General features: G+C 42.5%; 1 protein-coding gene across 10 annotated transcripts in view; it reads left to right on the top strand.

Moving 5' to 3' along the window:
* Positions 1–12821, top strand: part of PAK5 (p21 (RAC1) activated kinase 5) — a 252096-nt gene that overhangs the window by 203899 nt on the left and 35376 nt on the right. For all 10 annotated transcript variants that reach the window (XM_039531636.1, XM_039531637.1, XM_039531641.1 and 7 more), the window contains one exon: positions 10627–11424. In XM_039531636.1, the coding sequence (XP_039387570.1) occupies positions 10627–11424 (798 nt within the window). The remainder of the gene's footprint in view (positions 1–10626; positions 11425–12821) is intronic.

Here is a 12821-nt window from a genome sequence, read left to right as displayed (position 1 = left end):
CCACTAAAGGAACACCATGAAATATGGCTATTGTCACTGGCAGCCAGAACAAACACCAAGACTGTTCAGGAACCAATGGAAATGAAACAAAAACTGCTTGAACTTAGTTGACTTTAATTCAACTAGATTGGGTTGCATTGATTTTATTTCATGACAGCTACAGTGGCATAAATTTCACTAGTGCTCCTTAATCTATTGTAATATTGACCTATCTAAAATGGCAGAGTGTTTTGCACTGATAAATATTCTTTAATAAACATTGGAAATTGACAGTAACAAACCGCAACCATCTTTTGTGAAACTTACTTAAGCCAAGTTGTACGATACAATATGGTTTGATTTTCATTATTCATGCTTGGCTAGTTATTGTACAAGATTCCATTACATGAACTCAACAAAAGAGAGAAACAAATTTAAAATAACCTTAGCGGAATCAACCTTAACAAATAGTGCATTGTTTTTAACTATCGAAGTATCTGCATTTCTTTACCTGCAGCAATCTAAATTCCATTGGCCTAAAAAGCCCGGAAGACTAATAGGACTCAAGAAAAGATTTTTTTATACATATAAAATACGTATAATACAGATCAAGAATAATGTGTACTCTTGATTTGGAAATATAGTGGGTAGATTTTAAAGAATGAATTAAACCTAGTTTTGTTTTGGGGTTTTGTTTGTTTTTATTTCCAGTGTGATACAATTTGAAATTGCAAGACTTTCCCATTACACCTCTACTCCGATATAACGCTGTCCTTGGGAGCCAAAAAATCTTACCGTGTTATAGGTGAAACCACATTATATTGAACTTGCTTTGATCCACTGGAGTGTGCAGCCCCGCGCATCCAGAGCGCTGCTTTACCGTGTTATATCCGAATTCATGTTATATCGGGTCGCGTTATATTGAGGTAGAGGTGCACTAGCAAAGACTATACTTGTACTACCACCACTTTTGGTATAATCTCTTTTTTTCCCCAAAAACAAATTAAATTTTCAACCTTTTGTAATTCCTGCTGTCGTATCTACATTGCATGAGATGCTCTTTTTGTTAACTAATATCTACGTGGCACTACTGCATAGAGATAATAGCTATGTGGCCACAACAGGGGCCAACATTTGCGAATTTGGGAACCTAAGGTTAGGCACCAGAATCCCTATTTAGGCCCCTAAATGAAAGCAACTTGATTTTCAGAAGTGCTGAGCACCTACAGCGCCTTCCGTGGATTTTGTGAATGCTGGGTCTGCTTTTATTAAGGATAATAGGATTTTAGGTGCTTCATCTAAAACCCTTTGAAGTCCAATGGGAATCTTTCTATTGATTTGGATCAGGCCTTTGGTACCTAACTTTCGGCTCTCAAGTTTGAAAATTTTGGCCATGGTTTATATCAAGTTAGTGGCAAAAATGTCTACTTCATAGCAAACCTACAGTACATCACCCAAGCACACAACACCTCCTTCTTCAGGAATACTGACATTAGTTCAATTCTGTAAAAACATCTTATTTAACTTTTGATGCAAAGATTCTGTTGGTTTATTTTTATTCATTATGGTAGCATTCCTAAAGATGGATCCTTGTTTATTTTTTCGACCTAATAAATAATTATGAATGAAGTTTATTTATCCTCCTGTGAGTATTTTAGTTATTCTTTGTTCCTCTTCACAGAGCATATATTAGATAAAGGTTTAATGCTTCAGTTTGGAATTATCTGCTATTGGACCTACCAGAAATATTTTTAAAACGATCTTCCTCAGTGTCTTCAACTTTCATTCAACAGGAGAATCACTGAGCATTTTTCTTGACATAATACTTGCTCCTGCAATATTACATACAGTACTGTCCAAAGAGCACATCTTTTTCCTCTTTAGGAAACTATATTTATATACTAATTCATCTTGTGATTTCAGTGGTGTGTTTTTGACCATAATAATAACAATACTTTGCACTTCCAGGCAAGAATCTTAAAGCACTTAAATTAATCTAGACTCGCAACATCCCTAGGTGGTAGGTAAGTGTTATCCCCACTTTACGTATAAAGAAACTGAGGTAAGTAGAAACTGCAGTGGTGGCTCATAAAAAGGCAGTGTTTGCCAATAGTCATCCCACAGTTTTCCCCCTATATTTAGAAGAGGAGATACCTGCAGTATCTCAGCTATAACTATCTGTTGACAAGTTTTGGCATTTTAATGGTGACCACCGTGAGTGACTTGGCACCATGCACGTAGGGAGAGTCAGGAATAGAACCTGAATGTCCTGATGTGCAGTCCTGTGCTGTAGCCAGAAGGCCACCTTTCCTCATCTGCAGGAATTAATGCTGCTTCAAACAGAATGAACTCCCCCGGGATATCTGCTTGGATACCTGCAGGTACGAGTTCCAGCCCCAAAGCCCAGTGGAATTCTTTCTTGATGGAGCCTCGGAAGTGCGGTATCTTTGAGTTGCAAAGGAGGGAGAAATCATATTACCCCCCTCTCACCCCCGGGGGAGAGTTTCACCCACAGAAGTTCCCCTCTGCTCCGGTTCATTCCAGGCACAGAGAAAGCAGAGTAATGGACAGTCCAGTCTACTTCAGGGGAACCTCCCCTCTTTGAAGAGTAGCCCCAGGGAGATTATTAAGTCAGCACTTCTATCCTGAGCCCACGTTGATAGAAATTGGATGGCACTTGGGTATTTCAATCGTGCATTCAGTTATAAGCATTTCATTGTCGACTGTGCTGTTTGATTCTGTGATCATTAAATATGAATGATCATAAAGTCACCCTGCCAAAGAGAGGCTATAGTTTACTGAAACGATTCCTTTCATTTTATTGAATTACTTCAAAGTCAAAAGAAGCCATCTATTTACTTTTTTTATTTTCCTGGTGTTTCAATGTCGCTCACTTCAAAATAGCAACCTGGACAAATAATTACCGTATTTTCTGGCGTATAAGGCGACTGGGCGTATAAGATGACCCCCTAATTTTACAGTTAAAACATAGGTTTTGGCCTATACTTGCCGTATAAGACTACCCCCCCTTCCGAGGGGGGGAGCCCAGAGCCTTTTAAATCCCAGCCGCGGCAGAGAGTCAGAGGGCTCTGGGCTGCCTGAAACTGCGGGAAGCCCAGAGCCTTTTAAATCCCAGCCGCGGCCAGGAATCAGAGGGCTCTGGGCTGCCCGCTGCGGCGGGGAGCCCAGAGCCTTTTAAATCCCAGCCGCGGCCGGGAGTCAGAGGGCTCTGGGCTGCCCGCTGCGGCGGGGAGCACAGAGCCTTTTAAATGCCAGCCGCGGCCGGGAATCAGAGGGCTCTGGGCTGCCCGCTGTTTATACCCGGCGTATAAGACGACCCCCGATTTTTGGGGGTTGTTTTTTAGTATAAAAAGTCGTCTTATACGCCGGAAAATACGATATGGGCATAAATGAGAGCAGGGATCAATGCAAGGTCATGATTGCTTTGCATTTAGCCCGGCTTTACTGAGGTGGCCTTTTCTGGATAACAGAGAAGTACATTGCTGTTGATTTTGTGGAGATTCAGCAAAAAGGCAGTTGAAGCAAAGAGAGGAAGAAAGGCAGACCCTGTGTAAAGGCCAGAAGGGCCTTACTTAGTCACATCTCCCTCTGACTGCAGCGGGAGCTTTGCTTGAGAGGAAACATGAGCAAAGACTTCAGGTTTGAGTACAGATATAGAAATAGAAGAGTGCACATTGGTACTGCACAGACTCACCCATACAGAGCCAACCTTAATTCTGGCATTTCCAAACTTTTAAGCACTTAACGTTGCAACCTTAATATTCTTTTAACACCATTTTTGATGTCATATTGTTATATACAGTAACCACACAAAAATGCTTCATAATTCCATGTGCACACTATAAGGTATGACAAGATACCTGGACACTCTCTGTACTCAAAAATATACAAGTGTATAAAATGTGGCTAGATTTCTGAACCTCGCTTTTGGCATCATGTCTTTAAGTTATCAGCACGATAAATATGGGCAACACGTAGATCTTTGCTTTGAATGACTGATAGATAATTCACAGATTCATCTGCCAACAATGTAAATGGGATATTAGGAGTTATATCGTGACTAGTTCTGGTTTCTGTTTTGCCAGAAAATTACTATCCAGATTATACTTTATATGATGTTGCATCTGATCAAGCTACAAACCGATGCATTGAACCAAATACATAAGACTCAATTTAATTTGCTCTTATTCTAATAACCAGCCTCCTGTCTGAACAGTGCATGCTCGGATCCAAGCTGTATACTGGGAGACTGAAGCAGAGTAAATAGAACAGTGTTTACCTAGACGTCAGCAGAGACTACAATTCATAGTTGTTCCAGATAATCTGCTGATAATCTAGCCCATTTTTAATCAACACATTGCTGTAGTGTTTGGCTTGTAGCTTGTTTTCAGATCCCAAAATGTTTTTCTGAAGGTCTCCACTGTTTTCAGTGTTGCCCAGCGCAGTAGAAATGGCTGTTGTTCCATATTCCCAGCACAGGCACAGTTAGAGCTGCTTGCCTTGCTATTCCTGTATTGCATTTGTCAGCTTTACAGGATGGATTTTAAGCATGAATTTGACAGCGTAATAAATAAGTCCAGATCTTGCTACCCTTACACTATCCTTCCATTGCATCGCACCATACCAGCTCTTCAAAAACACGGTGTAAGAAACCCCGCAGTAGATAGATGTGGGGTAATCTGCCCCCTATAAAGGTCTCATCCTAACCCCTTGTAGTTAGAGACTAATGTCAGAAGTATGAGGTTTTATATCCCTTCCACAATATTTTTTAGCATTTCCATTATAATTCTGACTATTCTTGTTATCCATATATGTGTTCAATCCCTCTTAGAGTTCTTTGCCTCAACAACATCCTGCGGCAATGAATTCCACTGTCTCATTACATATTGTGTAAAAATTCATTTCCTTTTATCACTTTTGAATATGCCACCTTTCAACGTCCTTACATAGAAACATAAGAACGGCCATACTGGGTGAGACCAATGGTCTGTATAGCTCCAGATCCTGTCTTCCAGCCATGGCCAATGCCAGATGCTTCAAAAGGAATTAACAGAACAGGGGAATTATCAAGTAATCCATCCCCTGTTGTCCAGTCCCAGCATCTGGCAGTCAGAGACTTTGGGGCACCCAAAGCATGGGGTTGCATCCCTGACCATCTTGGCTAATAGCCATTGATGGACCTATCCTCCATAAACTTATCTAATTATTTTTTTGAACCCAGTTATACTTTTGGCCTTCACAATATCCCCTGGCAATGAGTTCCACATGTTGATTATGAGTGGAACATCACTGAATGTCCCCTTGCTGCCCTACTGATCTTAGTGGATCTTCTCAAGGAGTAAGGTGCATTTCATTGTGAGTAAGAAATCTTAGGGCCAGATTTTGCCACCCATACTCATATTGAGTTGCACCTTACTTTGCAACTAAGAAACTAATCTGGAAAGACAAAAAATTGCAGTATCTGCTTATGTGCACCTCAGATCAATGGGGCTGCTAACAGAATAAGGGCCTACCTAAAGTGAGCAAGGATGACAGAATCAGACCCTTAGACATTAGAGATGGAAGGGCCTAGTACTCATCTTGTCCATCCCTTACCTCCGACAGATTGCTGTGTACAATGCACCGAGTGTTGCCCTCATGGAGTGAGGTATTGCTCATCATGATTAACGATGACGCAGTTGACTCTTGAGTAACTACTGCGGGCTAGCCATGCAGAGTAATTCCTCCCTGAACTCCCTGCACAGAGGGGGAGCATGCTTACTACTGAACCCTTTATGGGGTGCACCCTTCTCTCCTTGTGTGCTGATTGCACTCTGCGGGCTAGTGCAGGGTGAGAGGTGGGACCATGTCCCCACCTGCTCCCTGTGGGACACCATGCACTCCTGGGGAAGTAGGGACAGAGCAGTCCCTGTGATCCTCTGAGCACATGGACTGCAGTTGTTCCTGGCCATTACACCAGCTAGGCAAGGGTCAGCAAGAGTCTTCTTGCACCTCACGCATACTGCACACCTGTAGTAGTGCTGGAACAATTTTTATAGCAAGAGTACTCCAGGTGGAAACCATGTCTTTGGGTTGTTATTACTACTTCAAGCCAGGAGGGGCACACCTGTGTATGGATCAGACAAAAGGTGGCCCTGAGTCAGGTGCAACAGAGAGTATCTCGGGAGAGTGTCCCTGGGAGAAAACCTATCACCATCCTGCTCGGTGGTTTGATGCCTGTTGTAGTGATCTCAAGGGCCAAACAAGTTAAAGGTGTTTACAAACTCTTTCACTGTCCAACATTAAAACAGTGATACTTAGGTTTGGGATTCTATTTTACAGACTTGGTGTACTCGGTTTCTTGGCAAACACCCCAAACCATTCATTCTAAAGCTGAAAGTTTATTGATCAAGCACAAGAAAGAACAAGAAACTAAAACAAGCATTTATAATGAAAATGGAATTGAGTGAGTATGCAAAACAAACTTAATTGAAATCCATTAAAGTCTCTCTCCTTTTGGAGGCAAAATGTCAGAGGCTCTTATTTTCCTGAACAACTTTTCTTTGATGAAAAAGAACAGGTTCATGTTACTGTCCGTCCTGATGTGAGAAAAGTATTCCCCTCTCCTGTTTTTAACAAACAGACAAATACAAGGTGAAGGAGAGACGGGATAGAAAAGATGGGGAGCATAAGGCTTTGGTTGCTGTTTTGGGAACAAGGGATGGCTGGTTAGTTACGAATGGATCCTTTGGCTGGCAGGTCAACCACAACACCTGTTGCTTGGATCCTGGTTCACATTCCAGTCAGTGACATCATCTGGTTGGGTCTTTTGTCCTTAGACAGGGCAGGATTGTGGTTGTCTCATCTTGTGCTGATTCACTGCAACTGATTTCAGGATTCAGTGAAAAGCCAAGAGGGTGAGAGATAGATTAGAAGGAAAGAAGAGTGCAGAAAGTAACCCAGCAGGAAAGGGAATGCACCTCTGCAGCACTGGCAATTAGGTGTCTCCAGTGATGGGCTGAGGACTGAGTGTCATGATGATATGATGACTTTCAGGAATCAGAAGTGAAAAACAAAGTTCCTTAAAGAAGAGCAAGGCCTGCTGGCCTTCCCTTCTGGAAGAAAATCCTTTGGTCTGGTCTGCTCCCTCTGTCTTGGAGTCAGGGAAGATGAGATGAGAGTTGGGATGGGAGATTATATTTTTTTCAAAGTCTGTTTTTAAGAACCTGGGAAAGAGGGTGGCATAGTTCTTCCCCTCATTATTTTTGTCCACCAACTAGGCCTAATATCAGCCACACCCATTTTGGTTCATTAATTTCCATTTCCACGTTATCTTTTTGTTTTACCAAGCATGATTTCAACAGTCCTTAAACCATATCCCTTTTGGTTCGGACGTATCCAGTATCTCTATCTGCTTTTCTTTCACGTGGTCATAGCATTAATTATTAAAAACAACTGGACCTGTTTTCCATGGTTAATTTCCAAGAAAGCAAAAAGTTATAGGTTATTGTGACATGTTATGAACTTGCACATACTTTTTACATTTGAACTTACAATTGGAGTCAATTGTTAGGCCCAATAATCACAACGTTCCTTCGGGTATGTGGCCCCAAAGTGGTTGTGCTATCCCATTACCAATGCTGCTTTGCACCTCCACTGCACACACCTTCCATCCAGTGCTTTCAAAGCACTTTGTACACTAGGACTGGCTGGAAATGTTGCAGAAACATATTGGGTGTGACCAGACTTTTATGGTGAAGTTTTCTGAGGACCAGGATGGAATTTCTGATCATTCCCTGTTCCTGTCGATGTGTGAGGGGAGCTCTTCTGAGTGCGGATCTCCACGTATCAGTGCAGGAGAGAGGGAGGTCAGTTGCTTACCGTTGACCACTCAAAAGAAGATTGTAGGGACAAAACAGAATGGTGGGGCCAAAAAAGAAAAGAGCCAAAAAACCCGCCACCCTTAACCCCTGCTACTTCCACATGGGGACAAATCCCACTACCTGCCTCTCCAAGAGAATAATTTTGAGGCAGTTTAGCTAGGGAAACCTCATAGAGTTTATCTCCTTTTCCCCCACAGTCCCCTCCAGCAGGAAAGGGTGAACTGGGCCATCATTACTAACCAAGTAAAATAAAAATCATGCCCCTAAACATTTGTCAATAGGCCCAGTGCACAAATCAAAGGACTAAATGACTAAAGCCCAGCCAAGCACTGCGAGACCCCAGTGGACATCTTCCCTACTGATACAGCACCATTTATCCTTCCTTCAAAGCCTACAAATGCAACCCTAGGCCAGTAAAAGTGTCTCCGCACCATTGACAAATTTGGTATGTAGACAGACAGATATAGCTATGCCAGGTGTCTATCTCATCTTACCTATCTGTCAATGGTCAATGACCTATCTGTCAATATCTATAGATGATAAGAAAAATATAGCTCTACCCAGAGCACCATCTTCCGGGTCTTCCAGAGCATTCTTTTGTTGCCTGTCTAGATTATAAGCTCTCTGCGGGTAAGGACTGGCTATACAATTTCCAGAAGCACCTATGTCCTACTGAAAGTTGACGGGAGTGATGCTCCTAAGTGAAATAAGTGCTTCTGAAAATGTTAACCTGTGCCGACCAATAATACTCTTTATCCCCTAATGATGATGATAGTGGTGATAAGATGCCCATTGGTTTTTGTCCTTCAGCCAGTTTTCAGTCCCTATGCCAGTGATCTAGGCCAGCTTGAATGAATATTTTAAGTTGGGTTTTGTGCGGTATCATACCACACAATTTGAAGTAATTCAGACAGCGTCACAATGGCTACATTCCTTTCATCTACTAACTAAACTTCCGCAATTCAATGAGCGCCATCAGGTTTCTCCACATGACAGCCTGAGCTGCACGAGGATGTTGGGGGTTGTGCACTTCTGGGAAAGCCGCCTCGGTCTGTGTTGGAATTAAACAAGGATTGGGCTCAGTGCCCAAGACTGTATTTCAAACCCACTCGCTAGCAGCTCCACTTAATCTGAAGCCAGGTCTACACTTAAAGCACAACCTCAAGAGCCAGGCTGTGCACTGAGGAAGTCAGTGGGGATCAGATGTTGGGAAGGAGACTTTCCCACCAAGGCTCCAGAGCAGCTGTTGCAGTCTCAGAGTTGTGGTGGCCCCTTCTGTGGGCCACCTCTGTGCGGGGATGATCCAGTAGCCCCCTCCCCTCAGTGTCCCTTGTTGATGAAACATTGGAAGTCTCCTTGAAGCCAAGCTCTGTGGCACACACAAGGTGGGGATCATAAAGACACAGAATGATAACACAAAAGTGCTGCTACAGGATATCTCCCTAGGCTGGCTAAGTTCTATTTACAAACTAAACAAGTTAAAAATAGAGGTCCACCTACTCAGCTGGTGTGAATCCCCAAAGCAAATTTAATGCCATTTAGAGCCACACCAGCTGGCCCCTGATCAGTCCATCTCATTCTCACAGGAAACGTACACACGTCACAGTGGTTCTTTCTGACGCTCAAAGTAGGAGTCAATGATTAACCAATATTAGTATCATTGCTATAACCATATGCTACGACGATAGCTATAGTGAGTAAAAAACTAGTTCAGTCACTGATAGATGAGTGCAGAAATCAGGCGTAACTGACTTCATGTGTGCCCTTACGTGCCCGTCATGAGGCCCATCATCCTGGGTTGGAATTAGTAGGGAGAGGTGTTGCGTGGTTGAGTGGTGGGAAGCAGTTTGGGGAAAGAGAGCTCATGCATTCTGTCCCAGAGAGAGCTATGGAGGTCACTCCATCCCCAGGGCTGCAGAAATGGGAATAGAAGGGAGAGAGGGTGGATGACTATGCAGTATTTAGGATATAGGAAAGGTTACCACAGCCTGGTCAAGCCATGCAGCTCTCACACTGTGGGATGTCCCAGGGCCCTGATTTAGCCTTTCAAAAAATACTTGGTTAATTAAAGATATTATTGTAGCCAGGTGGCCTGCTGAAAGCTGTGAGTGTCCGCTCTGTACATCACATAAGAGATAAGTATTTAGGCTTTACACTTCATTTTTATTCCCCCCCTGGAGTTAGATGAACTCCAGTGTAATTACTCGGGGTGATCCTATTACATTCACAGATATTTTCTTCAAAGAAAATAGTGCCCAATAAATTGCACACTACTTTCCATTCTGACTCTTTCCCACAGTCAAATGTCTAAGTGAATGCAGACTGTGGAATGATTTTCTTTTAGCTTACCCTTATACTGTACACCAGCTTCAGACTATTAGTCTTGTCTGATGTAGATGAGCAGCAAATAATAATGAGTATAATAGTCCCAACATTTTCAAAAGTGACTAGTAATTTGAGGTGCCTCCATTTTTTAAGAGCTGAATATCCTGCTTCTGAAAATTTGACCCTTTTTAAGGTGTCTTAAGTTAGACACCCAAAATTGAAACATCCAGAATCGCTAGTTTATTTCGGTAATCTCAGCCGATAATTGTGTCTCTGTCTCTGCATGATTCTGCAGTAAAGTGCTTACTGGTAAAATGAGCTACCTGATAGGAGAATAGAACATAACCTCTGAATATATTGCTTGCTAGATCATTTTGGTTTCATCAATCAAATATTAAATAGAAGATTGTATTTAATCAAAGCAATTTTCTGTTCCCAGACTATCGTTAGAGGAAATAAACCTCAAAAGGATACTTCAATCAATGGCCTGCTAGAAGAATTTGACAATATCTCAGTGACACGCTCTAATTCCCTACGGAAGGAAAGTCCTCCCACTCCACACCAAGGAAACGCAAACCATGTACAAAGCCACCAGGAAGAAAATGGTTATATCACATATTCTCAGTATTCCAGCGAGTCAGACACCACGACAGACTATGTCACTGAAAAATACAGAGACAAGAGTCTTTATGGGGAAGAATTAGACAGATACTGCCAAGGTAGCTTCACCCCAAAACAGAATGGACACGTGATGAAAACAAAACCCAGAGACACTTACTATTCAGAAATTAAGCCCCTGAAGTCAGACATCTCAAGGTTCCTTCCAGATTACCATACACACATGGAAACGAAAAGCAAACCAATTGAGTACAGTGGCCTAAAGTTGGAATATCAAAGGATTCTTAGTGGATCGTCTCTAGACTACAGAGAACCCTTTCACTATGCTCCATCTAGAACTTCAATGCAGAGTGAGTGCTCAAAAGAGAGACTGGAATACAGTGACAGCGACTGGGGAAATGGAGCAGACAAGGATGACTATGACAAAAGACCAAAGTCGTCCTATGTAAACCAGACAAGTCCTCAGCCAGCCATGAGACAGAGATCCAGATCAGGTTCGGGTCTTCAGGAACCAGTCGTGCCATACGGAGCAAGTGCTTTTAAATCAAATCAGCAAGGGCATTCGTATAGTTCATACACCTACCCTCGCTTGTCGGAAACGGCGGGAGGCATTCCAAAGGTAAAATTAACATCTGTAGGTGCTATCGGTACAGGCCAATACTTTCACAGGTGTGACCAGCAGTTTCCAAATGTGGTTGTATAAAGCTGAGCACTTGAATCCATAGTTAGGCACCTAAGTAAAAATGGCCTGATTTCCTGAGGGGCTCAGCACCTATAACTCCCATTGATTTCACTGGGAGCTGCAAGTGCTCAGCAAGTCAATACCTTTGAAAACCAGGCTGCTTTTCTTTAGGCATCTGAATAGGTGCTTCACTTTAGCCCCCGCCCATCCCGTTTGTATATTTTGGCCATAATCTTTTATTTTTCCTCTAAAACAGTGAGGAAAGAGCTGTACAGTAAAGGATTTTCAAGGGTTACCAGTTAAAATGCTACATCTTTTAATTGTTAACCCTTGAATGTCCCTGAAGTTATGGTGTCACGCTGTCTGGAGTGGTTCACGACTGTGCCTCCCTCAGGACAGACTGTCAAAAGCAGGGCAGACCCCCGCCCCCCAGACTGGTGGTATGTTCTGTCGTTAGATTTCACTGACCCAGTACCAAGTATGAACTCCCAGAGTACTACAGTAACCTTATAATCATAGAATATCAGGGTTGGAAGGGACTTCAGGAGGTCATCTAGTCCAAACCCCTGCTCAAAGCAGGACCAACCCCGACTAAATCATCCCAGCCAGGGCTTTGTCAAGCCTGACCTTTAAAACCTCTAAGGAAGGAGATTCCACCACCTCAAGTCAGAGACTGTTCCCTTAGACACTCCAGTCTATCTTGCCACCCCTGTGTGATAAATGGTCACTTATACCAAAAAAATCACAAAATATTCAGTCCCAAAAGACCAGTCCCTCACCCAGGTCAATTTGCATCCTGGATGTCACACCAAAAACAATGCTGGTAGCCAATTCTCTAGTAAACTCACTAAAGGTTTATTAACTCCGACAAAGGAATGAGAGTTATTGAGATGTTCAAGCAAATATATGTACAGTTGAGTCACAGTCTATAATTTCAAGGGGTAGCAGAGATGTAGTAATCTGCCAGTTTCCCAAAAGTCTTCTAGGGCTAATCAGAGTAACTCTGGGGATCTCCGTTTTCTCATTGGTTATTCTTCCCTGTTAGAATCCAAACAGTCCAGAGATGAAGAATTTTTCCTTGTGTCTATACTTAGATTTTCTTCTTGAAGACGGGATGACTGCCCACGGGGGTGGGGTTTGTCTTTCTTTGATGATGGAGCGCATTTAGAGTCTTCGATCTCTGATCATCACACACACAATAACCACTGGCCTTTAAGAATGTGCACACTCCTGTTACAGTTCTTCGTTTGCATTACACAAGGCTTCTTTCTCATTTGATGGGTTATTTAGTTACAGGGATACAGACAATGTAAATGTTTGCTAGTCCATTATAA

This window comes from Mauremys reevesii, linkage group 3 (assembly GCF_016161935.1).
Source record: "Mauremys reevesii isolate NIE-2019 linkage group 3, ASM1616193v1, whole genome shotgun sequence".
Classification (NCBI taxonomy): Eukaryota; Metazoa; Chordata; order Testudines; family Geoemydidae; genus Mauremys; species Mauremys reevesii.
Note: the sequence above shows the minus strand (reverse complement) of the source record. Positions and strands in the feature narration are given on the sequence as shown.